General features: G+C 41.6%; 1 protein-coding gene across 1 annotated transcript; it reads left to right on the forward strand.

Moving 5' to 3' along the window:
• The first annotated feature begins 41 nt into the window (after positions 1 to 41).
• On the forward strand, positions 42 to 27,196 carry ITIH2 (inter-alpha-trypsin inhibitor heavy chain 2). The gene is made up of 21 exons (XM_013185503.3): positions 42 to 509; positions 2,148 to 2,222; positions 6,917 to 6,952; positions 7,687 to 7,859; positions 8,509 to 8,613; positions 8,949 to 9,111; positions 10,343 to 10,450; positions 11,986 to 12,114; positions 12,793 to 12,909; positions 14,149 to 14,317; positions 15,463 to 15,588; positions 16,511 to 16,692; positions 17,700 to 17,885; positions 18,748 to 18,887; positions 19,466 to 19,638; positions 21,419 to 21,553; positions 23,074 to 23,187; positions 24,465 to 24,663; positions 25,368 to 25,540; positions 26,243 to 26,354; positions 26,816 to 27,196. Exons 1-21 carry the CDS (start codon positions 426 to 428, stop codon positions 26,961 to 26,963), a joined length of 2,847 nt encoding a protein of 948 aa, XP_013040957.1. The 5' UTR covers positions 42 to 425; the 3' UTR covers positions 26,964 to 27,196.
• The last annotated feature ends 221 nt before the right edge of the window (positions 27,197 to 27,417 follow it).

A 27,417-nucleotide genomic window follows, 5' to 3' on the forward strand; every position in this document is an offset into this window, starting at 1 on the left:
ATCACTGCCTCCATCGCTCTGCGAACCAGCCTCCACCTCATTTACTATAAACAAACAGGCTGGGAGTGAGTTCTTGCTTTGATCCTTCAAAGTTTTGGGTGCCCCAAGGTCTGTGCCTAGCAGGAAATTAGTCAAACATCAATGGGAACCTACAAAAGCAAGAAGTGAGCCTGTCCAAGCCGGAGCTGTTATCGAGGGCAGAGGCGAGCGAAGACACTGTTTGGATAACCCTTGCTCGGACACCACAGCTCTGACTTGTGTTGCAAGGCAAATATTTACCTATGGCCTAAACAAAGTCAGCGTTTCAAAACTTTGTTCAAAATACTACATAACCCCAAGCCGTTTCCTTGAACTTGTCTCAGAGAAGGGAAGATCTTGTGTCTAGTACCTATGCGGGCTGTTCTCAGGAGACGAGCAGGAAGAAAATGAAGCACCTGGTCTGCTTAATGGTTTTGTACCTCATTTCTGAAGTAGGAAGCTTTGACCTCGTTATCGACGAAATCCCAGATGTGAGTATTTCCAGGCAGGGCCTAGGTCTGCCTGGCTTGCTGAAGTCCAGATCAGTTGGAGCTGGCTTGAGTGAGGGCGGAATTGGGTCATTGCTTCATCGTTCTGCTTGTGCCCCATGAATTCTCTTCTACTCTGAGCTGTAAATAGAATTGTTCTGATAATTGGTTTTCACTTGCCATTTCTAGTGTTGTTTTTTAATATTATTAAAGCCGGGATGTTATAAGCATAACTCCAATTTTCTTTCCATCGGGATTCATATTTTTAACTCAACTTTGCCTTCTTCTGGTGGTTTTAACCTTTAAACATTCAAGTGGGCTTCTATGTTCAGACCCTTCAGGGTGGTTTAGATCCAGTGTCCCTGGAATAAGCAGCAACCCAACACTTAGCTATCTTTGTGGATGGGGTCTCCTGTATGGGCCACGATGAATTTCTGCAAAGTTTCATATGTACTCATTTTTTTGTTAACAGGAATTCAAATATAGCATTAAGATCCCATTGACTGTACATTTCTTAGCAGAAAGATAGTTTATAGAAGAGCATGAAATTGTTTAGGATAGATAATATAATAATAAAAAGAAGTTTAGTTATAGTTTTGACTTGAAAGCTGAGTCCAGATTTAAACCCCTAGACTCCCATGAATTTATATTTGAGTGTCTATACCTATTTCCAAATGAATTGAAAACTCTGTTTCAAATTCAACTTTCAAGTGTGTATTGCAGTATTTCTATGAAGTCAGCAGGGATCATACAAAGCTTTGTTTTATTTTGCAAGATTAACAAAAAGAGTAAATGAGAAGAGATATTCTCATGTTCTTTCTTCTTACAGCGCTCTTCATGACACAGTGAGATTTTTATCCTGTGTTTATGATTCCCATAAATATTCTAGAAAATATTCTAGAAAAATATTACGGAAAAAAAAAAAGTTCTGTGCTCCTTTCTAACCATAGATGTTGTATCACTTTAATACCAATGTGCTTAAACAATTTAATTTTGTGCAAAACTTTGCATGTATGCTATCATTTAAATTGGAGAGCAACTCATGAACTTAAATTTCTTTATTGCCATAAATTAAACTGCTAAGAAAGTTTAATTAAGGGTTTTGCTGTGGTGTAAAAAACAGACTTCTAATTGAATCAGTGCGGATTTGCACTTGGAAAAGACCTGATGTTCCTTTGCTGTCAGTGGGTCAAACTTAATTCCTAAGTATAAAATCAGAGACAGTTTCTACTGGTGTGAGCATAAATTCTCTAAACTTGCTGTTTTAAGTGAGATCAGTATCTGAAATGTTGAAGTTAACATAGACGGACCCATTCCAATGGTAGTCTGCCTCTTGCTTTTTATGGGCATTTCAGTATATTAAATATTACTCATTGTTTCAGAAGAAAAGGTTATAAAATGATAGTGAAAGTCATGATGTTTTAAGAGTGTATAAAGCTAGTTGGCCACAGAAGGAAACTGAATGTATGATGAATATGCAGCATTTTGGTCTGAGGTAGTTTAAACCTCTGCTCTGCATGTGCATCAAGGGGACGTAAATTCCTTTTGGAACTCAGAGTGCTAATCAACAACAATTCAAGTGATGAAACAAATTGTAAGACAGCAGCAACACCTCTTTCTTTCCCTTTCTTTCTCCTCTAGGAAGTGGAAAACCTGATTGACGTGGAAATCGAGGGATTCCCTCCAGTCTCCAAGACAAGAAATGGCAGGTACCAGGTACAGTACCCTGAAATGCTTCAAGAAAAGGGAAGCAATAATCCCTGGGAGCTCTTCCCAGGCAGCTTGTTCCATTTCAAGGGTTGTGAATGCGCAATCAGGTGGGACCTGCAAGTCCTTATTTACATTGAGACCTCCACATATCTTGTTGGGAGAACTGCTACTACTCTTTCTGTAGTACCTAGCACATGGTCTTGTTTTATATCTGAGCTGCTAAGGTAGGAACATAATACAGATGATAAACAGTGGACATAATTGTCAGATTTTGTGTGTGATATTTGTGGGGTTTTTCCATGAGAAAATGGAAGGCAAGAACTTTTGGCATTGGCAACGTATGTTCAGACCTTCCAGTGCTGCAGATAGTCCATTCATTCATATTTAGCTCAGGTCAAAAGAGTGCATTACAGTGTCACATGGGAAATGATCTGGTAGAGTCTGAGACCAGGGAAGAAAATTTCTTTCCAGCATGCTGATGTGTTGCAGATAATTGTACTCTGTCAGCTTCTGGAACAGAAGCATTTAAAACAACATTGCAGGAGTTTTTTTGTGTTTTACATGGTAGTAATTAACAGAAAAAATAATGATATCAGTTATTTAAAGATGCTGGCTTTTTTTACACTGAATGAAAACAATGACGATTGTAGTGGACCTTGACTTCCACCATAGCTCTGATGTTGCCTTTCTTGAGCTTGCTCAGTATAGTAAAAACAAAAGATCTTCTTGAATGAAGTTGGATTTTCCAGCACCTTTGAAGTTAAGCTCAGGCAAATGTGATTCATCTTTATCCTAAGGCCTTTCTTTTTGAATGAGTCTAAATGTAGTTTAATGACACCTAAAGCTCCCATTACACTGCCAGAAAGATAGACGATTTTAACATAAATATGAATTAAGCCAGTTCACATTTGCCAGACCAGTATTTAAATATTGTAATGACTATCAAAGCAGAAATCCTCTCTAGCTGCATTTCTTTGGGGCATCATTTCTTTCCAATATATCTATATTAGTGCTATATATATTATGTTGTCTTTGTCCCCAGCTTTCTGGATACATAGTGATATAGACATATGTATGCAATAATTTGCTATCCTACTAGTGGTTTTTTTTTAATGATACCAGTTATTCCTTACATCTGTATATTATTTCCCATTCTTTACCTATCAAATGAGTCTTTGCAAACCAGTAGTGTGAAGATCTCAGCTGCAGGATGAATTACCCTCATGTTAAAAGATTAATAGATTAATAAATGAAGTGAACTAGATTAATGAATGAAAATGAACTAACCAAACCCTCTCGAGACTGTAGCTTTTGGCCAACAGTGGATACACAGTTATTTATTGTCTCTCATTAGAGGAAGACTATCTTCCAAATTATTGTTTTAGCAGTACATTTTCCTGCAGTGAGCTCACTAGCCCATTGGCAAGAAAACAGAGGTCCTCTGTAGCCCATACCAATAGGCCATAAAGAGAAAGAACTGGCTTCTAGATACCAGATTAAGTATTTTGTTGAAAAAAAAAAATTGTTCCTGAGTAATTCCAAAACCGCTGTGTCTCAGGTATGTGAATGGTCCTTGTGACCACAGAAACAGACCACAAAAACATTCCAACCCTGATGGGCTGGAATGCAGGTAACCTTGTGAACCTCTGTGTGGTGGAGCAGCACTGTTATGTCTGTTTTAGAGATAATGGCGCTTGTGTCTAGACTGCAAGGCAGGATGTTCTGTAGCAGGCCTGGTCCTGATCCCAGCTGTACAGAACCTCCAACTTGTGAGATCAGACCTAATTCCTTTACTGTTCTGCCTGCCTGGTTTCTTCGCCATGAGAACCAGCACAGGAAGGAAATGAGGAAGGAGTGAGAGGGTGGAATCACAGAATCATGGAATGGTTTGGGTTGGAAGGAACCTTAAAGATCATCTAATTCCAAACCCTCCGCCATAGGCAGGGACACCTACCACTAGACCAAGTTGCTTAAAGCCCCATCCAACCTGTCCTTAAACACTTCCAGGGATGGGTCATCCACAGCTTCTCTGGGAATCAACTTGCTGGAGGCATCCCGTAGATAACCTAAAACCCCTGCAATCTCTTTTAATGCATTACCTCTCATAATACACTCCTTCCTTAGACGCCATGGCTGCGTCCTCCCCGGACAAGACAGAAGGAGACAAGGTCAGCAGCCATGGGTAACAGGCAGTTTGAAGTACCTAATATTTGATTTGTGATAGACTGCATAGCAGTTGCAACGTTCATGCACAGTGATTTGAACAAAGACCATACTGAGGGCTAAATATCCATAGCCTGCACAGATATCAGGAAAAGATGAGTCTCAGTTCCCTGAAGATAGGGCTCTGAATCTATAAAGACCAGATGCTTAGAGCAGTTCCTGAGGCACTTCTTGTCTCCACCCTAATATGCATTTTACCATACATTAGGTGTTGCACAAGGTATTGTTTCCATGCAGTGTGGTCATCAGCAGATTTGGATGTGGTGCAAAGGAAAATATCCACAAGTCTTCATTTTAGAAATAGCACGAATCTCGCGTGCCACAGAAGTCTCTTCAAAAGCCATATTTTCAGTAACCACACCAGCACTAAAACCTGAAATGTAATTATCTACAGCTTTGTCCTCTTGACCTGTTGGAGTGGCTACACTCTGCAACCTTTGAGATCCCAAGGGGGCTGGTTGGCCCACCCCATGTCTGATCAGTAACAGCAGCTGTGGGAGTCACTACATGTACAAGTGATAAGCTCATGTCTCCAGCACTCCCTCCCCCTTTTCCTCCACCCTCACAAAAACAATCAGGAAGGAAACTTGGGCATCTTGAAAGCTTTATGTGGGTGAGTTGGAAACCCTGAGACCCACTGAAAAACAGAAAAGTACCGCAATTAAAAATAAAAAATCCCCAATGTACTAAGGTACCACAATTAAAATTAAAAAAAAAGTCCCCATTGTACAAATTCAAAATTGAATTTGTTTCATTTGAGGTTTGTTTACTCTTAATTGGTACCCACAGTTGTGATGTTTCCTACTCTAAGGATATGTCTAGGGATAATAGCTGTTTTTCACAGTCTGATTCTTTATCAGATGTAAAGGGTCCAGTTCATTGTACAATGATGTTTGTAAGGTTTCATGACGGACTATGCAAGGATCAACCAATCATGTTTTGCAGAGGGTATCTACAGTGCCATAAACTTCCAGAGACTGAAATCCCAGTCTGAATGTTTCAGGTGGAACCTGTACGACTGTGAAATAAAAACCTGAATGTGTTCTCAGTGAGGTAGAAATCCTGCAGTCTACCTGTTTGGCTTCAAAGAATCCTTACAATCATCTCATTTAAACGATCTTGCTATGACATGTATCATCTCTTATGCAGCTCTAGATTCTCCTAGTATATAAATTAGCTTCAAACAAAATTACTAATGCACCATGTGACTAAAGCAGTTATCATAAGCATCTTCTGTGGCTTGGGGTCCTTTTAGCTTTATGTACTAAGTAAACCTGAGATAGAATTGATCTGTTTTTGTACATTTTCATAATTTATCCATCAGTATGTGAACTAGGTTCCTGATCGTCATCAGTGAAGCTGAAGGCCTTAATTTTGTTGCCGTGTTGTATGCATCTAGTAGTGTGTGAGGTAGCACAGATGGTCCAAACCATCTTATGGGCTGTCAAATAACAAGAAAGACCTACAAGAGCCTCATGACCGCCTGGAGCCCCATCTGACAGCAAGGTGGTACCCTTGGGCACCTCCAGCAGCACTGGGCACCCACTGCCCTAATCAGTACAGTCAGTGAGGCGTAGGGCAGAATTCACTCAACTGAATGAAGGTATCTATTTCCAGATGAAGTCGATCACCCCATTCATTCTGAAGAGCTGAGGTTGCCCAATCGTGACAATAAAACCAAAGTAGACAGCTGTATTAAGCAATTGCTTCTCTCCTTAGAATTAGGTGAGCCAAATCCCATTCCAGGGTTACTGCTATGAGTTTAAGTTTCAGGGAATTAAACAGAATGATTCAAATGTCCGCAAGATGTCACCACCTCTTCAGAGAAATTCCCAAGTGGAAATATTCATATGGCAGGAAATAAAAACAACCACTAATGAGCATTGTTTCGGCTCATCTAAGCAATGCATGCAGAACTAACATTGCATATATAAAAGTGTATAAATTGATATAACATCAATTACATAATAGATTTATATATAAATACATATCACATCCAATTCAATAATATAAATAAATAATCTATAATGTAAATAAAAACAAAAAGAGCTAAAAAATTCAGGGTTTTGAGGTTTTCCACTTTTCCCAGAAAGACAAGAGATTTTGTTGTTGTTGTTAAAAGCTAGGGTTTCTGCCTATGACTTTTTGCCAGCATGTTTTGTTTTCACAAAGGATTTTTTTATTGTTGAAGGAATACTTAAGTTCTTAAAACAATCTTTTCTTTTTCTCTTCATACGATCAAATAAGAGAGCTGCCTTTCTGTTTTGACAGCGTCTAAGTCACAGCTGGTAGATCACATGCTCCAAGATCCCATGTACATAAAATAAGGCAAAAGGAATCTGCACACCATGTCTGAGAACTCAAACTAATTCTGATCATTTTGAAAGCAGCTTTTAGATAGTTACCACTGTCTGAAACAGCCACAATCTGTGCTCTTAGCTCTGCTGAAATACATTCTCTGTATTTTTCTTTTGCAGAGAAGCACATCCGACTGGGGGTACGTTGAAGATCTGGTGAGTTTTTCCTTCCTCTGTGGAAAAATATTGAACAAAGTGATTTTGTAGTTAACCGTTTTATTTTTTTTTTTTGAAATCAATCCTTTTGTTTGTTCAGTTCCTTGCTTTTACTCCTGGTTGGGTATTAACCTATTTTCTTTAAACAGCCGACTGTTTGCATAATGCTGTTTATACAACTGCTCTTGGAGGGAGAAGAGTATGGTAAATATGAAGAAATAAGCAACAAAAGTGATTAGACAAAGGCAGATTTTAATATGCCAGTTTAATACTGTTCTGCCACTGCTATGGTTTAACCATTTACAATACTAGGTCAATATTCAATGCTTCAGGTCTTTTTTATTTAGGACCTTTCTTGAAAATAGAAGCTCCCTCTTCCTCAATATGTGATGTTGAAAATTACTGTGTAACAACCCTTCTATGCTGAATTACACCTACAGTCTTTCCAAGGACTGATTGTATGGTCAGAAGCAAGGAAAGTATTCCAGCTTAATAAATTCCACCTTTCAGATGAAATGTTATAAAAAGCTATATTCAAATGAGTTTTCCACACTGTCACCGTGGCAATGAAATATGGAAATGTCTTAAAATGGAGTTCGTGATCCATCTGGCTGCCATATTGTAATGAACAGTGGTTGAAAAAAAGACACCGAGACTATAAAGGAGTTGATACTGCCCTAGAATATATTCTCTATCTGTGTCCCAAATTTATAGAGTCATTTTGTCAATTACAGGTGGAGGACGATGACAAGATAGGTCTTTACAGCTACAAAGTCCAATCCACTATAACCTCACGGTTGGCCAACACTATGATCCAAGCCAAAATGGTGAATAACGCAAAACGGTCCCAGCACATAGTGTTTGATGTACAAGTTCCCAAAGGAGCTTTTATTGACAACTTTACTATGTAAGTAGTGGGCAGATAACAACCTTGTGCTCTAGTAGGTTCGATAATAAGGGAGAACATAGTGGGAGGAAAATATTCATAAAATCAAAATACCTCATTATTTTCCAGCCTTGGTGTAATTTAAACACACTTTCTCAATGCAGAAAGGCTTGTGTCATTGTATTATCTGTCTGTCCATCTCTCTGTCCCTGGTAATTGTTGGGCCATTGGCCAATGTCAACAAAATTTGACAAGAGGACAGAAGTCTCAAATGGACTACCTGTCTTGTGCAAATTGGCACCAGATCAAAGCAGAGACCCAAATGAGAACCCTCACCGAACAGAAAGAAGGTAGCTTGGCTCCATATGCATTCAGAGAGGCAGCAGCCAGCTGTTGCTTGGCAGACATGTACTGATCCATGTTTCAAAACAGCTAGGACATGAGTAACTACCTGCCCTGGGCTGGCTACACGAAATAAAAAAAGCAGGCAGGGAAAAAAGATGCAGACCTACTGGAAAACATTAATTTGGGGTTAAGCAAGAGCCTTATTAATTTATTTCCCACCAGCTTATAAAGAGATTAGATTTCACTGATGTTTTTCTAAAGTAGAAAAACAGTCATTGATGGTGAAATTGTTTCTTTTACAAACTGACTATCTTCTATCTCCTAGGGATGTCAATGGTATAACATTTACCAGCTCGATTCGAGAAAAATCTGAAGCCAGAAGAATGTACTCTCAAGCAAAAGCCAAAGGCAAAGCTGCTGGAATAGTGAGGTATAAGGATTTTGGCATATGGATACTGTACTAAACTTACTCATATGAGGACTGAGCTGGCCTATTCCAAGAGGAAAGAGTTGAGGGAGGACCCTAGGAAGGAAGAAAGATTAGAGAGGCAGGTTTTGCTTACTTAGAGCAACTCTGATAATTAACTGTCAGGGACTTAACTTGCGTTTCTGCTTTCAGCTTGATAATACATGTTGTGCTAACAGTTCCCTGGTGTAGTCCGCAGTTAGAATTGGATTCACCAAATGCATAACTCTAAACCAAAACAAAAAAAGCTCTCTTTCTCCTTGTATTTTCTCAAAATAATGCCACAGCTAACTTTTCAGGAGCAATGCCTTGGATATGGAAAACTTCAAAACTGAAGTGAATGTGCCTCCGGGAACAAGGATCCAGTTTGAACTTCACTATCAGGAAATGATTCGAAGGAAACTGAGCTCCTATGAGCATGTTATCTCCATGAAGCCAGGACGCTTGGCAAAGCACATGGAGGTAAAGTAGAGCTGGTGTGTGTAGGCAGCACCCCACGGGTGAATCCTCCCTGAGAAAGCAGCCAAAGTTCCTGTGAGCTCTACAGCAGGACATTTCTTCTACAGCTCCTTCCTTTTATGTGGTCTTGATGCAAATAGCCTCAAGGTCACTGCACAGGCCAGCATCAGACACTTCAAGACAAGAGCTGTGTAGCCACATGAGTGAAGAGCAAATGTGTCCTGCCTCCTCCTCTCATGGTAACATGGTTGGGCATCTCCAGATTCGTGACCGACTAAACGTCACAACCACATGAGCAAACAAGATTTGGTCCATGTATACCCTTGTGTAAACTTCCCTTGACTAAAGGAAAACAAACAAGGTTTGCTACTTATTCAGAATAGGGTTTTTTACAATAATCCCAGCTTCATGAGATAGTGTCCTACGATAGCAGATGTTCTCTGAATGACAGTTCCTCCACAGCTGGCTGCCAAAAGGTAATTAGTTTTATTCTTACCCTCTTTTTTATACTCATCCAAGAGTGTCCTCCATCTTCTGTCAAGAGGCAGGATTCAGGGCTAGCTGGACATTTCCATCTGGCCGTTCTTATGGTTCTGTATCACAAATGCATTCTTCAGCTTTCCTTGGCTTCAGCACAAGCTGTAAATGAAAGTTTGCTGCTCACATTTCCTTGGTGCAGATTGTGATCTGTTTCAAGTTTTCCAAAGGCCTGAGTTAGTCTTACTGAAAAGGACACCATATCCTGCTTCCCAGTAGACCTCCTAACTATTTATTAACACAAACAGAAAAAGTCCTTATCTCAGGCCATCCAGCCAAAAATGAAAATACTCTTTGTCCTGTCAATAGCATATGTAGAGAGAAAGACTCAACACCTAACTTTCCTCCTAGCCACAGTACCCAAAGCAGCACTTAGGCAGAGACATTTCATGCTTTTCTGCTTTCAGCATATCACCCTTGACTCCTGCCCCAGTGCTTGCCACAGGGAGAGAGAGAAGAAAAAGAATGAACATTTCCAACAAGCTCTTCTAATTTTGGACACTTTTTTTTGGTCTTTCTGTCATGATTTGTTTTCAGTATTGCATATCCCCACCCCAAATGAAATTAGCCCTACAGGAGTATTCTCAAGAGGATCCCACCCTTCTTGTGGAGTTTGCCTGTGGAGGGTCTATGGAATACCCAGTGTGTACAACACTGGCACTGCACTGTACTAAATGTCCTCCCTCGCTGCCTCTAGGTGGATGTCCGCATTATTGAGCCTCAGGGACTTCGCTATGTACATGTTCCCAATTCCCTCGGAGATCATTTTAATGGAATCACCACCATCTCCAAGGGAGAGAAAAAGGTAACAGTCACGGAGTGGAAATAGCATGAAAACTTCAGTTTTCACATTCGTTACTACGCAGTTATGGTATTTTCTCAAACCTGCTACACGTATGGAAAAATATGACAAAAATATAGTATTTTCAATATTGCTACCTAGCTGTATGTACAAGATGTTCCAATACCACTGTGAGAGCAATACAGAAAGAGCATGTAGTCTGCCCATCTTTGCACAAAGCTTTCATTTGTAATTCTGAAAGAGCAGTACACAGGAATTGCTGGATGTGAAAAAGGTAGGTGATGAATATCAAGTGGAATAACCACTCTGGAATAACTCCCTAATCTCAGTTTCAACTGAGAACATCTGCATGGTGAATTATTTTAGGACTGCTCTTTTCCTTGACATTCTTAGCCTAGCTATCTTCAGCATAGCTGTTGTGTATAGATAAACCTTCCAAGAGTAGAAAAAAATGTCAAGAAACTTCTAGTGATGACTCTGATAGGGTACATCTCCTCTCACTTTTAGATAGAGATCTAACACAAGGTGTGTGACTCAGACCCCAAAATCAGTTTATATTGCTATAACACTATATCAGGCCTTGATCAGGCCTTTCAGGCCTGTTCCTTGATATACAGGTTCAGCTTCATGTCTCATTCACACACATTCCTAGTTTAGCAAACTAATTCAGAGCTAACATGAACAGATTATCATCGGAGAGAGTTTAATCATGAATTTGAAGGCAAATAAGTGAATGCTAATTCAGAGTAAAAACGAACACTAATTCAGCTGCTTTTATGGCACATTCTTCTCAAGTCTGAAGGCACTGTTTGTTGCCATTCTTCACCTTTATTGTCATGGCAATATTCTTAATAGCATATATAAGGGCTTTATAGCAAAATATTGCCAAGAGTTCTGAGTATTCATAACATTGAAATAGAGAGGATGTTTCACATGTTCCAAAGACCTTACAGTATAAGGGAGATGCTGCACAAGCACTAACTCTGAGTATGTGGGAAAGTTTGTTTCTGAGTACATTTATTATGTCTTCTTAAGAAATTTTATGTTATCTAGTCAAAGCAGAGAAATAACAACATAAAACCTGCAAAACCAGTTGCAGGACTGAAAATAATTTCTACTATTCAATTTACAGACAAATGAAAAGCTCTCATTTCTTCAGAAAAAAAATAAATAAATTAAAATCAAAATATTTGTAAAATAATGAATAGTTTCAACTAAGAAAATGCTAAATAAGACATCATATTACTTACTAGAAATGGTTTGCCTGGCTCTGATAGAAAGATTTGGTGCTGTAGAAATGTGTCACCGTGTTTGAGTCATAGTTGCTGCTACTGAATCAGCATGTCCAGGCAAACCTTAGCATAGCTTTTGTTCTGAAGTGACAAAGTCAATTTTTCACTTAAAACAAGTGTGTAAATAAAGAAGGAAGAAAATCTTTAGTAAAATAAGATATTTCATAAATAGCTGAACTCTTTTCATTTCAATGATCCACCTTTCACACAACATCTGATTAACTGATGATCACTTCTCATTTCCAGGCTCATGTTTCTTTCAAGCCAACGATGGCTCAACAACGAAAATGCCCCACGTGCTCTTCCACAGCAGTAGATGGAAATTTTGTGGTGCAGTATGATGTGAACAGGGAAAACACGGGTGGAGAATTAGAAGTAAGTATTGTTTAACCAGGATGTGAGATCTGTGAATACGCAAATTGCTGTCATTAGGCAAACTGTGCTAAACATCATCACTGTATTCCTTCTGCAGTTCAGTAGGCAGAAATGAAGCTGTGCTGGTATGTTCAGGGAGAACAAGCATGAGAGAAAGCTCTGTATCCAACTGAAAGAACAGAGAGTTTTTAAGTGAGCAGAATGGATTTACTTAATTTATGACTAAGGCGTGGAACTACATATAGTCAGGAACAGATTTCTGTCTTGTCCACAAGCCAATGTCTTTCATTACTAGATGTTGAATTAGAGGACGGTCATTGGAAGTTGCACCAATATATTATAAGGAGACAGACAGAACATCACTATTTTTATGTTAACATGAAGCAGAGTTATGTGTTTGAATTATTACGGAGAGAACAGCCTTTTTTAAAACATTTTCATTCATCCCCGTGCCAGTGCGTGGTAGTTGTCCGAGAACTGGGCTCTGCTTTCCTTGATTAACAGTAAAGACTATGGAGTATAGATGGTGTAAGGCTACAGGTACAAATATGTGCAGACCTTGAAGTTAGATTTGGTCCATAAAGAGGAATAACATTTTCTGTTCTGTTGTTATATTGAGTTTCCTGGCATCTTTAACATAGCTCACTTGACAGTGAAGCTTTTTATTTTATTTTGCAGATTTTTAATGGCTATTTTATTCACTTTTTTGCTCCGGAAAATCTTGATCCTCTGCCCAAAAACATTTTGTTTGTTATAGACGTCAGTGGCTCGATGTGGGGACTGAAAATGAAACAAGTAAGTGTTTGACTAAAAGAACCTCCTGCCAACTTTCCCCATGTGCTTTACCATCCAACTCTGTGGCAGACTGCCACTCAGAATTACCAGGCTGATTCTTTACACTTTGTCAAAAGTCTCAGTGAATTTGGTGAATATTTGTTGAATAAAGGTCTTCATGGTTTTAGTCATTATTTGTAATTCTCCTTTCATGTTGTAAGGAAGAGATATTGCCATCAGAATACCGATTTTAGCTCTAAAGTAAAATTTTATTTGACACATCACAAAGCATTTTACAAGAACACTGAACATCCTTTTTTCAAACTTCCATTACTAAATCCTGAGAAAGTCTCAGTGGAGGTACTACATCCCTGCTTTCAAAAAGTTGTGGACAAATTGTTGACTGCCCACTGAACAGCAGTAAGAATGGTTTAGACAACATAACCCATGGGTAAAAAAAAAAAAATTATGATGGTTTAGACTGCAAAAGAAAAGACGTAGAGAGACATAATCGGCATTCGAGTATGCAATCTGTTGTTCCAAAAGAAAAACGCAGCAACTGACACTCATGTCCACCAAGGGTAGAATAAGATGGAATCAGATGGATTTACAGCAGGAAAGATTTATATTAAATATTTAAAAAAAAATAAAACAATTTTGTAGTGCTGAGAGGGGAGTTTGGGAGGTTGTAGATCGTCTGTCACTGAAGGTTTTTAAGAACTGGATAGACAAACATTTGTCTGCAATGATCTAGGTATATTTGAATTTGTTTCAGAGCGTAATACTAAGACTTGGCATATTGCTTCCTTGGGGAAATTAATGCTGCAGAACTGGGATATAGGCTAATTGTTACTTCTGGAAATCACATATCTTCAAACAGATGTTACCCAGCCTAAAATGACAGCATTGCGGGCAGAGCTAAATCTCCTGAGCTAGTAATTCCTTTCTCCTGGACCACAATGTCTCACATACTGCTTCTGTCTCTAACCTCACCCTTTGTTAACAGGTGTTAAGCAAGGATAGGTTGAGACACATGGGTTTGTTCTTGCTAATTGCATTTTTCATGTATTTCATTAGAGAAAAGTTCTACTTCATGAGAGAAGTGTAAACAAGGAGAGATTTGTGAAGCAGATGCTATTTTGGATTCCAGTACTCACATTCTTATTCATCAGAGGCACCTATTTGCTTGTAGCCCCGTTAAGAAGATGCTTTCAGCAACAGGACATTAAATTTATCATCTCTTGAATTTCCTCTTTTCAGACCATCGAGGCCATGAAGGCAATACTGAGTGAGCTCCGTGCTGCCGATCAGTTTTCTCTTATTGACTTCAACCACAATGTCCGGTGCTGGAGAGATAATTTAGTCTCAGCCACCCCAGCGCAGGTTGAAGACGCTAAGAAGTACATCCAGACAATCCATCCCAATGGGGGTATGAGGTTTTGATTGCAAGGTGCTCTCGGAAGTATCACAGGAATGGGTATCTAAGACAACCCTCAGATTGGTGGAGTATTCTTAACAAAAAGTCTGATTCCTGAGATGGGATAAGCATGCCCTGGGGCTAAAGGAGAAAAAGGCTTCCAGTTTATTGTGTTAAGGAATGTGATGGCATCTCCTTCTCATGAATAAACTGTGACAGATATGAGCTTAGGGAAGAAGTAAAAGAACTGTAGACCCTTCTTCTGCCCTGTTAGCACTGCCACAATACCATGCCCCAGCAATGAGGTATGTCTGTGGCTGGTATGTCACCTCTAAATTATTATGGCACCATAGTACAGCTATCTTTAATCTGTAGGGCCTACCTGCAGCCTTACAGACCCCAAATATACATGAAAGACCACAGCCATCTCATGGCTTTGTGAAGCAAGGTCTCACATAGCCCAGCTCCAGGGTCCCCAAAGGCTGTAAGTTGTAGACTACACCATGATCTAGTAAGTACCACCCTGTGCAAGCCGTTCATCTGATTTGTGTGTTATTTCCTTGACTGGTAAACAGGGACAGTTGCCCTTTTCAGCCTTTGGAGGCTTCATTCTGGTCCTACTGGAATTACCAGCAGTGGGGGAGCCCCCCACTGAAAAGGGGAAAAAAAGGGGTATCAACATCTGGTCTCTTCATAGAACTTGGTGCAAAACGTGTATGTGTGTGGACATACAAGTGTGTATACCTTCATATAAGTATTCATATATTTCAATATCTTGGTACGAAAAAAGTAACACGCTGGTGAACAAACTCAAGAGCAGATGAATTACAGCAGATGAATTAAGTTGCTGTTTCTACTAGAGATGTAAAGCCTGGCTGATTCTGTTAATTTCAATAAATGGTATAACTATAAATGAGGAAAATGGAGAAGGTCTGTTTAACACAATGACCCACATGCAACACCTTTCAGCTTCTGTTTCCTCAGGGAACCAGAGTGCTAGCAGATGTACCAAAAGCATAACAGAGGAGGGGGTTTGCTGCCTTGATCTCAGGTCTTTGTCCATGCTAATTAATTCCATTAGTATCTCAGGAGTGATCTGGATCTGATAAGAGACTCAAAAAGAATCAAACCTGTTTTCTTCATTATGTCTTTGACAGGCACAAATATTAATGAAGCTCTTCTCCGAGCCACGTTCATCCTGAATGAAGCCCAAAACTTAGGCATGTTAGACCCTAACTCAGTCTCCATGATTGTACTGGTTTCTGACGGAGACCCAACAGTAGGTAAGGATCCTGCTTTAAGTGAGAAGAAAGGCCAGTGGAATTAGCCTGACAAATGCATGCAGCACATAGACACTCTGACAGTAAATTTAAAAAAAATGTGTTCCCCTTTCTTGCAATGGCTCACTGCTCTTTTGCCAAGTGCTAGAGATGCGATGGGGCTTTGTACAGAAATTTTCAGAAGACGAGCAGGTTATGCAGGTTATGTTATGCAGGTTATTCTTGCAACTACAGAGATGCATGAGTCCTAAAGGAGAGGTAAGCACAACAACCTTAGAGAAAATTTCCTCTTCCAGTGGTCTCAGGCCACACAGATCTATACAGTCCCAAGTGTAACATTGAAATCAGGAAAATAAGGCAGAAAGCAAATTAATTTGGGTTGAATTTGACACAGGCCAGAAGTAATCCATCAGTGCAAGATGCCAGCCCATTAGACAAACTGCCATTCAAAATAAGTTAAAAAAAAATGTTTTTGTTTTGTTTTAGTGAGTTGTTTTTGTTTTTGTTTTTAACTGTGACAATGGTGGCATAAGACATAGTAAATGTGACAAACCAAACCTATATGAAGATGTCTTAGTCTGCGGAGAGCTTAAAGCAGGAGTTCTGGGAGAAGCCTAGATGCTTTGCAATGGCTGACTCCCTGGGAAGTTAGTAAAAGCCCTGAATACACAAAGAATATATCATCATATACCAAAAGATAGTTCGAAGGAATTGTCTTCAGTGGAAATGATTTGTTAATCTCCATCTGGGAGAAGCCCAAATGTCACTGTAGACAGGGTTTATCTGACCTTATTTTATGGAGGCTTGTCATCTGAGCTAGCTGTCTAGACTCTCCTTATAATTAAGAGAGAACCAGAGACACTGCAAGAGACACTCTCGCTTCCACCATTGCTCATATGGATGTCATTCCTTGTGTGTCTCAAAGGTGAGCTCAAGCTGACTACGATCCAGAAGAATGTGAAGCAGAGCATAAAGGATGAATTCTCTCTCTTCTGCCTCGGAATTGGGTTTGATGTAGATTATGATTTCCTGCAGAGAATTGCAACTGACAACCGTGGCATGGCCCAGAGGATTTTTGGAAATCAGGAGACCTCTGCCCAAATGAAGGTGCATTTCTTGCCCATTGCCTCTGAAACCAAGGACCCATTTTTTTTCTAACAGCTCAGTGCTCCTAGTTACAATTTTTATAGCATCTATAATGCATATTTACTGTACTGCTCAGTGTAGGATTTATATACTATAAAACAGTCCTAACCAAAAATAGATCTCCTGAATTAAAAGTAAGGCCTGGATTTTACCTCAGGCCACTTCAGTGCTAGAAAATACCCAAACACAAATATTAAATGCTAATCCAAAATTTACCAATATAAGAAAGTGCACAGTTCTAGGAGGCTCTAGCTACAAGTCTGTGAACAGGAACAAACTCTTATTTCCTTATTCTGTTTATACCCTTATTCCATTTCAATTCACTGGTTTCATCAGACCTCCCATACTGCTTCTTTCCCAGGACAGGTGTGACAGGACATGCTGCACTAAGTTCTCAGCTCTGGGATCTCTGTTGCAGCCCCTTGGTAGGAGATGGCTGCTACCCGTGGCATTGTATGGGTACCTGTTTTCCCTCTGTGGTCCCATATGCTGACTCCAGCTGTGTGCAGATCCTCGTTCACATCAGCCAAGTACAACGGGATCAGCAAAGGGTAGACAGTCAGAAGTGAACAAAAGTGAGACAGAGGCTTAATTTTGGGCAAGAATTAGGTGGGAAGCAGCTATGTGTCTTACACAATAGCCAAGAGCTGACCAACATGTTAATTGATGTAGGCCCATATAGACCTGTGGTCAAGTTGTAGGCAGAAAACAGGTTCTGTAATAATAGCCCGTGGGCTTATGACCATCCTTTGACTTCCACAGATCGTGGGCCAGACCTCCATGCTATACCAATACCCACATACAGATGTGCTAAGGCTTAACTATAAAGGACTCTGCATTCACTGGGACAGGGAAAGTCCCCCTTGTCCACCAAGGCTCCCAGTTTTGTCACCTGCTCTCCTTTCAGTAGGAAAGGCACACGTAGGAGGGTTGCTTTGGACTCACTTCTCTGTCTCCTCCCACCTCAGAAATTCTACAACCAGGTCTCCACCCCGCTCTTGAAGAAGATTCAGTTCAACTACCCACAGGAGTCGGTGTCAGACGTCACCCAAAGCAGCTTTCACAACTACTTTGGTGGCTCAGAGATCGTGGTGGCTGGCAAGGTGGACACGGAGAACCTGCAGCACTTGGAAAGCATCGTCACAGCGACAGCAGTGAGTGAGGCTCTCTCTAGGATACCTGCTCCTGGGGTTTGGGCTGGTTTATTCACTCGTCCATACAGTCTCCTTTTGCAAAACAGAATTTTGCTTTAAGACTATGGAGTCCTCCTTCGTGCCTTGTGGAGGTGCAGGGGGAGATTCCCTAAGGTAGCTCTTTGTAAGGCTGAACCTCCTGCTGTTGAACCTCCCAGTTCAAGCTGGTGGCTCTACAGGGTGATGTCCTAGTGCTGGCCTTATATGCTCTGCCTTATGGCTTGTGCAACGAGACTTTCCCCGTATTTCAGGGCTGCTCTTCCTCATGGAGCAGAATGGGATTGGGAGGAAATACTACATCTGGCTCATTCTTCATGAGAAGAGTCAAAATATCCACACTCTTATGGGGTTAGGGAGTCGTCATTTGTTATTTGTTGCAAAAATCAAGCACATTCAACCAAAACATAGTGCTGCTCAAGGACCTGTGGGAGAAAGGAGAATTTGGCTTCTGTTTCTAAGGAGGAATTGGGCATGAAAAAGCTTGAGGGGAGGATAGCAGAGCTCTGTTAAAAGCAGAGGAAAAGCTGCTTCTTATTTTGGTATGTGGTAGCACCCTCTTTGGCTACTGCTAACGGCTGCTTTACCTATTTTAATCCACTGTCACTAAAATCATCTTTAACAGAAGACCATCTTGCCATAGCTCCCCTCCCCATGGCCATCAGGCCAACACTGCTGGGACTTTCTCATCTAGAAGTAACCATAGATGGAGTCAGAGTAGATCTTTAATGCCACCCATGTCAAGAGGTGACAAGAAGGGGGCCTCAGAGCCACCCCATTCACCTGGCTCACCCCACATCATCTTCATTTCTCATTTATTCCATAGGCAAATGCAGAGCTTGTCATGGAAACCCTGCGAGATGTTGAAGAGCTGGATGGTTTCATGAAGAAAGACAAATATGCAGATCCTGAATTCACTAAGAAGCTGTGGGCCTATCTGACTGTCAACCAGATGCTGGCAGAGAGGTGAAGAAAAACACGATCAGTGGTGGGAGGGAAGGGAAGCTGGAGAGCAATCTGGTCCTCTCTGGGACCACAGGGAGATGGGCTTCACATGAGTAAGATAAACAAATCAAAATAAAGGTAGGTGATACCTTCAGCCCCTCACACTCCTATTGTTAGCACTCACAGATATCAGGCAATAGGGTTTGAGAGCAATTAATTAGAGGAATAAGGCTTAGATGCAGCTGTGGGGATGAGTGAATGAAATTAATTTGCCTTTCAGAGCCTGAGTAAGAGCTACAGACAGTTTCAGGATGAAGCCCATTGACCTTAGGAAGTCTGGTGAATCCCACCTAAAGCAGAATGAGATCTTCTGTTGAGATCAAAAGATGGGACTGGGCTTGTCTGAGTCCAGCCCAAAGGCCAAAGAAACCAAGAATAGTCTTCTTATATAGACTGTGTTCATATAGGCCCTCAGCTTTGCCTTCTTGCAACCTCTGCATCCTATCAGCTTGGTTCTGTGATTGCTCTGTGGAGGCATAATCACAGCAGTTGGCATAGCAGAGATACTAACCATGCCTTCTGTTTTATTTCCCACCCAGAAACACAGCCCCCACTGCAGCTTTGAAGAGGAACATCACGAAGTCCATCCTGCAGATGTCCCTTGACCATCATATTGTCACCCCCTTCACAGCCATGCTGATCGAGAACTCTGAGAAAGACGAGATAATGCTGGCAGACCAGCCCAAAGACCCCAGAAGGGGCTGCTGCTCAGGTCAGTGTCTCAGTCTGTCCATTACTCTACCTCTCATTTTTGATTTGTTCTCCTTGTATTTTTAAAAACAACTGTGTTCATTGTTCAGTCACAGTATTTGTACTTTTAGGACAGCCCATATTTTCAAGGAACGCTGACCAAAGCTTCAGCCGCTCTGAGAGCATCCTGTTGCACAAGTGCTCTTTGGAGCCATTGGATTCAGTGAGGGCTGAATGTGCTGGTGTTGCAGTGATGAACTTTGTGATAAACCAGCTATGTCACAGATTTAACGTCTTGTTACTGGGGCAGATAAGTCTAGTTCCTCACACTGAATCAAGCTGTAGAATTTGTTACTGGGTGCTACAACTCACGGCAATCTAACAGATCAGCAGAGGGCTGGCATGTGTTATGGTGGGAATTCATTACAGATGGCACCAGCTGACATTCAGATCATGTTTATTTTGATTTAGAAGATACAAAGGACTTAAGTGATTTTATCATTAGGTCCTTGTGTCTTTCAGCGTGTGACAGAATAGTCAAAACTTAACAACACTGCAATTAGGGTCAAAACATCTGCACTCCTGAACCGTAGCAGAGGACAGAACTTATCAAAGTTATGTCAAAGTAAACCCGTGTTTATGATTGTGCAAAACATGCAGGCTCTACCAAAAGGTTTGTGTATACAAGCATATGTATAATCTGAAGCAGACTTTTCTCTCTGTCCCTATACAACTCTCATTAGAGCTGCACTGTCTGCATAGACAGACTCAGAGGCTTCCACCAAAATAACTCACTTTTCAAATGATTGGTTAACTGTTCTTTTATCAGAACAGCCTTATTGCAAAACTGGGCTGTGTGTAGGAGAGTTTCTTCATGCCTAACAGTCTGTGGGGTTAATATGGCTTGGAAACTCCCACGGTTCTGACCAGGTTTTAATTCCATTGTTATCTGCACTGGCTTCAAGTGTGACTGTGCTAATAGAAATAACTCTGGCTGAGTAAAAATGACCCAGCATCTGCATTAGGGTTCAAAGGAGAGGATGCTGAGAGATGTTTGGAAGATGTGACCATGCAGGTTTAAGGTGTGATTGTCCTGCTGTTGTCCCTCAAATTCCTTTCCCCCCTGCATCCTTCAGAGCATGGCTCACTGATGAGAACATGTGCCCTGCTCTGGCTCTTGCCCAGCATATTAAAACCAAGTCTCAAGGGTCATCCAAGATCACATTGCTTTATGAACTGAGTGGGAGAGAGGTGACAAATTACTTTCTCTTCTTTATGGCAAAAGGAGAGAAACTTCTAGCAGAATGGGACATGCAGAGGATTACCTTTTAAATGCTTGCACTTATTTGTAGTCCTTTATGCAAGTGGGCTGTCCTAGGGCATGCAGAAATAGTCATACCTATTTTCAGGCACCCCAGACTCAGGACCGAAGTCAGCACAGCTTTTTTACTGCATGCTAGATTTTAAACATGCAGTTTTTCATTTGGAAGAACACTCAAGGCATTGCTTTGAGGGCCTTGCTGAAGTGCGGCCTATTCAATAAGAGTTAAAATGTCAGGCTGCATTTTTCACCAATAGCTAATGTGTAGTTTCATTGCACTGGTAAGCAGGTCGTGTTTCTCTGGTGGTGATGCTGGAGCAAACCCATCCTAATTGTAAATAAATCTGCCTGTAGTAATAGTGTTGTGCTTGCTTTACATTGGTATAGCAACATCGGACTCTGATCCACTGCATTACTTTAAAAATTATGCTGTTAAAACGTCTCAACTAACAAAAATCTAATTATGACTGTCGTTTAACAGGCACTTTGGGATTAACTCCAAACGCACCTAATAATAATAAAGGTATCCCAGCCTGGGCCAATGTCACAGCTGTACCAGTCAGCTTCATGCCTGAGCAAAGGAGTCCTCCTGTGTCTGCTGTGAGCATAAACAGAGGTAAAAGCTACAGCATTTCTCTGCAGAGAAGCACCAGACAGCAACACTCCTTACCCAATAAACAAATAAAGAAAATTATAGTTGTTGGGCACTTTGGGAATTTCCGCTTCGGTGACACGATGCTGAGGATGCATGAATGATTTAAACCAGCTCTTAAACTGCAGCTGGGGCAACTGGAATGAAGTAAGATGAAACACAGCAATTTAGCAACGGGGCCTGCCTCAGACAGGACCACTGATGACGGAGGGGTCTGTCGGCTGTCCTATTTTTCCTTGTTGATTTTTCTGTACTGTATACAAGCTGTATCTTCATTTAAGAGCTAGTGCAGAAGAGAATAAATCAACTGCTGTGACTAGCTGATGAAGCTACTTTACAACTGTTGCAGAGGACATCAGCACGAAAGGCACTTGATACAGCCCTTGCTGAAGGCCTGTGCGTGGCACAGCCATGGGTGTCCCAGATCACAGCCACCTCCATCAAATTCTTGCAAATCCATGTAGCACCCAATGATTAAGCTTTTCTTTCTAAAATATTGAGTCATTTTGACTTGGAATAAATGAATCTGTAAAAACATGACCTAAATTACAAGAGGGAGACTAGTTTAGACCCTAATAGGATTCCAGTGATCCCATCTGCTGCTGCATGCTTCCCCGAGGCTGCGGCTTTCACAGAGCATGCAAGCAGCTTCACTGCAGCATCAAAGCCAACGTAAAGTTACTGCCATTGTAAATGACAGCACGAATGCTCTGTGGTAGATAAAAATCTCTGAATGCACTGCTGATGGACGGATCCTGTTAACACTTGGGCCTTTGCCACAGTTCAGTGCCTTCTTACACAAACCAGCTGGGAAAACCACTGCCTACAGAAGCGGTATTACTACAATAACTCTGTGACTATACCCGTGTGTGAATGGGTGTATCTACATAGCTATCAAACAAAGAGCTATCAAACCCCTCCCCAGCATAGATCAAGGGTTAATTTAAGACTTAGAGATAGTCAAGAAACTGTTTGGAAAAGAAGGGGACTGAGGCAAAGTTACCTGCCCATCTTACACAAGTATTTTGCACTGGAAATTCTTTGTGTTCTGGGAAATGTTGATCAGCCTGGAATCAAGCTGAAGAAGATAAAGGAGTTGGTAAGAATAATGAAAAAATATTGAGGACTCTATTCAAGAGGTTCAATATAATCAAAAGATTCAATACATTCAAAAGCTCCTTCATCCCCTGAAAGTTACTTGTTACCACTTTCTGCGAAGAGAATCCTGGCCAAGGGTCTAGGATTTGCCGAGTGCACAGGAAGAGCTAAATGATTCCAAAATATGAGGAACACCAGTAAACGAATGGAAGCTGGCAAGGATATCCCCGTAGGCAATGAGCAGAGGCATGGATGTCTCTGAATGTTGACAGGGAGATGGTCAGATGCCAACCAGCACCAAACCACCAAGAGCTGAGCAGTGCTTGTGTCCTCCAGGACAAGTATTGGCCTGCTTATCACACCCCTTTCTTTTCTCTGTGTTTCAGTGGACAACGACCCACATTTCATCATATACCTGCCCAAGAGCCAGAGGAACATCTGCTTTAATATCAACTCGGAGCCTGGAGATATCCTCAACTTGGTTTCTGATCGTGGTACTGGTAAGGGAATTAAAAGTGCAGTTTACATTACATCACACTTTTCATCCCTCAGGTCTGTAAGGTATTGAAAGGGAACAGGGAAAATACCTACAAGGCAGATGCATGGTGACAGGAGCATGGCCATCAGATTGAGGGAAGTGGTTATGTCCCTCCACATCTGGATTATAGTGTCCAATTTGAGGTCTACCAGTACAAAAAAAAAAGTTGATAAACTGGACCAAAGTCAGTGGTGGCCACAGAGATGTTTTTGGGGCTGGAACACAGGATGTACAGGGAGGGGCTGACAGAGCTGGGGCTGGTGGATACCAGCTTTGAGCTTGTACTCAAAGTCTCAAGGTGAATCTTGTTGCTGTTTACAACCACTTAATCAGAAGGTAAAGATGTAGCCAGACAGTTCTCGGAGTTGCATAGCAAAAGCACAAGAAGCAAGAGAAACCAGTTGCAACATATCAAGTTCACATTAGAGATTAGATACTAGGAAAAACTCACCATAAGGATGGCCAAATACTGTAAAGGGGGCAAGATAGGTGAGGAAATCTCCATCATTAAAGATATAATACACTAAACTGAACAAGACCCTGTGCAACCCAATCTAGCTGGACCTGCTTTGAATAGGGGATTGGACTATAGCGCTCCAGAAATTATTGGACTATAGCGCTCCAGAAATTCATTCAGAACACAAATTGTTCTGTGATTTTTGCCTTGTTGCTTGCCCTCATTAAACACAAATGACTCACATACCATTAAAGTCACTCCCGATCCACATTAAAGCAGAGGCACAAGTTTCTGGGGTACTTCCACTGCAAGCAGAGGTAGAACCTGGCTCCTGGCATCCAATTTTCTGCTTGCATTCTCCAAATGGTGGTGGCTTAAAACAGTTTAGAGTGAATCTTCTTGTCTTTGTGTGCTTGCCTTCCCAACAATCAGGGTTTGCCTATTGAAGCATGGCAGTGGTTGCTTTTTTTCAGAAGGATGAAAATGTTTGGGAAATCCCTCCACTGCCTGTCCCCCTCACCTGTCACACAAGGGACTGAATGGCTTATGAATTGACTCATAATACCAGCAACACCTAGCATGGATTCCCACCAAATTAATATGCCAGGGGTGAATAGTAGCATCAGGAGGTGATCTGATAAATTCTTTGTTTGTTAGGAGGAGGGGTCAGAGGGGGGCCCCATTTCTGCTGATCCCATGGAACTCCCTGCTGAGAGCAGAATCCCAAGTCTCTAGGTTGTGCTCCAACACTTAGGCAACATCTCCTGCTCTGCTCTTCACAGGAGTTGTTGTCAATGGGCAGCTAATCGGGGCCAAGAAGGCAGAAAATAAGAAACTCGACACCTACTTTGGCAAAATCGGGTTTTATTTCAAAAACAAAGGCCTGAAAGTGGAGATCAACACAGAAAAAATAACACTGAAGGATGGATCTTACAGCATCGCGCTGACCTGGTCTGACACAGGACACATCATTCGGAAACAGTAAGTTGATGAGCATTTGTTGGCTGCCCCGTGAAGACTGTTTGCAACACAACATTGGGTTTTCCCACCCATGGGTGGGATCTGGGCTGCAAGGTGCCTACAGTTGGGTGTGTGCACCTGAGCTAGATGTCTGAGGTCTCAATATGAAGGTTATGAATTTAATGAAGATTAGGCAGCATGGCCAAGAGAGTGATTAAATTCATTAAGAATAAATATGAATAGATTAATTTCCCTCCCTGCTGCTGACTGTATTAATGAAAACCAAGATTCAGTTGCCTGAACGTAAGCACCTCATGTTATTTGAGGTACACAAGGGGCTCCTGATATACACAGATAGATGGGAGATGACTCACAACATTCAGGAGACCTTCATCTGCAGATTAACAGCTGGCAGCAAAACTGGACGCCCTCCAGCATTGGACAGCTGTGTAGGCAGTGGGTTCACTTCTTAAATCTCCATTCTTTGTGACAGCTTAGATTTGTAGGGCAGGATTCGTTTGCCTGAAGATGGGCATGAAGTATCCTATTAGACACTGTCCTGCCAAACCTCTGGGGCTTCTCCCAGGGCTATGGGTTTCTCCTGGGGCCTGTCCTATCTGCCAGCCCCGCGCAGAGGCTTTGGATGCCCCAAAGCATCTCAAGGGGCCTGAGAGCTTACGTGTGGGCAGCTGAACTGAGCCATATTTTTGTTTTGTCTCTGCTAGACTTCTCATATCGGTGAAGAAGGAAAGCAACGTCACTATCACCGTGGGCGAGGAAATGTCCTTCATGGTTCTGCTGCACCGTGTGTGGAAGAATCACCCAGTTAACGTCGACTTCCTGGGAATCTACATCCCCCCTGAAAACCAGTTATCTCCTGAAGCACATGGGCTGATAGGTAAGGGCTGGGTGATGGGATGAGGGGGATGCTAGGGAGGGTTTTTCCTAGACCTTTGAGTGAATCAGCCATCTCTGTGTCCTGATGGGGAAGGTGTGAAAAACATTCAACTAGGAAATGGGAGAGATTCCTGTAATGTCCAAGGACACTGTGGGACATCAGGGGCCGGGAGATAATTCCTCATCCTGGCTGTGGGGGGTGTTTTCATAAAAGGCCTGCTAGCCTTGGTGGTGTTGTCACAGGGCTTTCCCAGCCTGGCTAATCTGTTGTGAATTGATAATAAGCCTGAATCAAATGCCTCAAACCTTCTTTCTGAGATGTCTGTGCAAAAGTTTGTAATTCAGCTCTCCCTTTTCTGGCAAGAGCATAAAACAAAAGCCAAGGGCTCAATCCACAGGGAAAAAGAGCCCTCCAAGCCCTGGACCCACCTAGGGCTCCTTTTAAGATGTGGAAACCCAGTGCAGCAGAGGTGGTTTTCCCTTCACAGCTCCAGTCTGCTTAAGTAGAGGTTTGCTGGCTCAAAAGCAGGGCTTTTTACCCCCCCTGTGTGGGTGATCCTATAGAGCTGGAGACACAATGATCCATGCAGGAGTGGTTTGCCTGCTGCAGCTAGCTTGGATTTTCAGAAGTGCCCAGCAGCAGCTTACGTTACAGCCACGAAAGTTAGGACATGCAAAGAGCTTTGAATCTCTCTTTGATCAGGTCAGTTTGCATCTGAACCAGAAGTGTACATCCACCACCAAAGACCTGGGCAAATTCCAGAGAAACCACAAGCCACCATGGAAGTGAAAGGAAACAAGCTCACTGTTACCAGGTAGACATAACTTGCTTTATTGCTCTTTCTAAATCTTTCGTTTCTTTTTAATGACATCACTGACTGCAGGCTTAATAACTTTTAAGGATCTTGAGGGGGAAAAAAAAAAATCCCTGTTTTCCCTCTGCTAACAAATAATCTGGCTTTAGCTTTTGGCAAGACACTCAAGGCAGTAATGCAAGTTGGGTTCTTTTGTATTTGTACCCGGGCATGAGCAGCCCTGGCCGTATAGCTGCTCTCAGAATCTGACCTCGGATAGGCTGTGTAAAAGTGCCTGGGATGCCCACAAAAGGCCCACACAGTCACAGAACCACAAAATTCATTGCATTTGTGGTTTCCTCTCTGCCAGTGAAGGCACACAGGTCACCACTTTACAGTGCCATGAGCAAGCAGGATTAATGATGTCTTCTCGTCTACTGGTCGTGCCCTGACCTTCATTTTGGGTGGCCTCTTCCTCACAGGGGACTGCAGAAGGACTACAGGACAGACCGCGTGTATGGGACTAACGTGCAGTGCTGGTTTGTGCACAACAGCGGGAAAGGTTTCATAGACGGCCATTACAAAGATTACCTCGTCCCCCACCTGTACAGCTTTTTGAAGAAACCCTGAATGCTCAAGCACTAAACCAGTTTATTACAAAAAAATTCTCCTCTGCTCCTACACACCCAGAACAGTAGTTGTCAGCCTACCAAGCCGGATTGACCAAAGGTGACTTCACCAATTCTTTTATAAATGATCAGTGTTTCAAAGTGTTTCAAATATAACTCCCTTTTCTGTTGAAAATAAATAAATCTATAATATGGTGACATGCTGGATTGTAGTAGGTATCTCGTACTTACCATGTGTGATTTGGTGGATATTAAACTCCATTAAAAATATTATCTACTTTGTAATATACATTTCATAGTAGACATGTATCAGCATTGTGACTTCTACACTGGCTGTGGGCGTTACCCACGCTACAGAACTTAAGCTTTCGCCTTGTCAAAGCACTGGGAAAATATAAGTTCAAGGACTGCTGGACTAATTAATAGAAAAGGAACAAGGGGTCTGAAATAGGTAT

This window comes from Anser cygnoides, chromosome 1, assembly GCF_040182565.1.
Source record: "Anser cygnoides isolate HZ-2024a breed goose chromosome 1, Taihu_goose_T2T_genome, whole genome shotgun sequence".
Classification (NCBI taxonomy): Eukaryota; Metazoa; Chordata; class Aves; order Anseriformes; family Anatidae; genus Anser; species Anser cygnoides.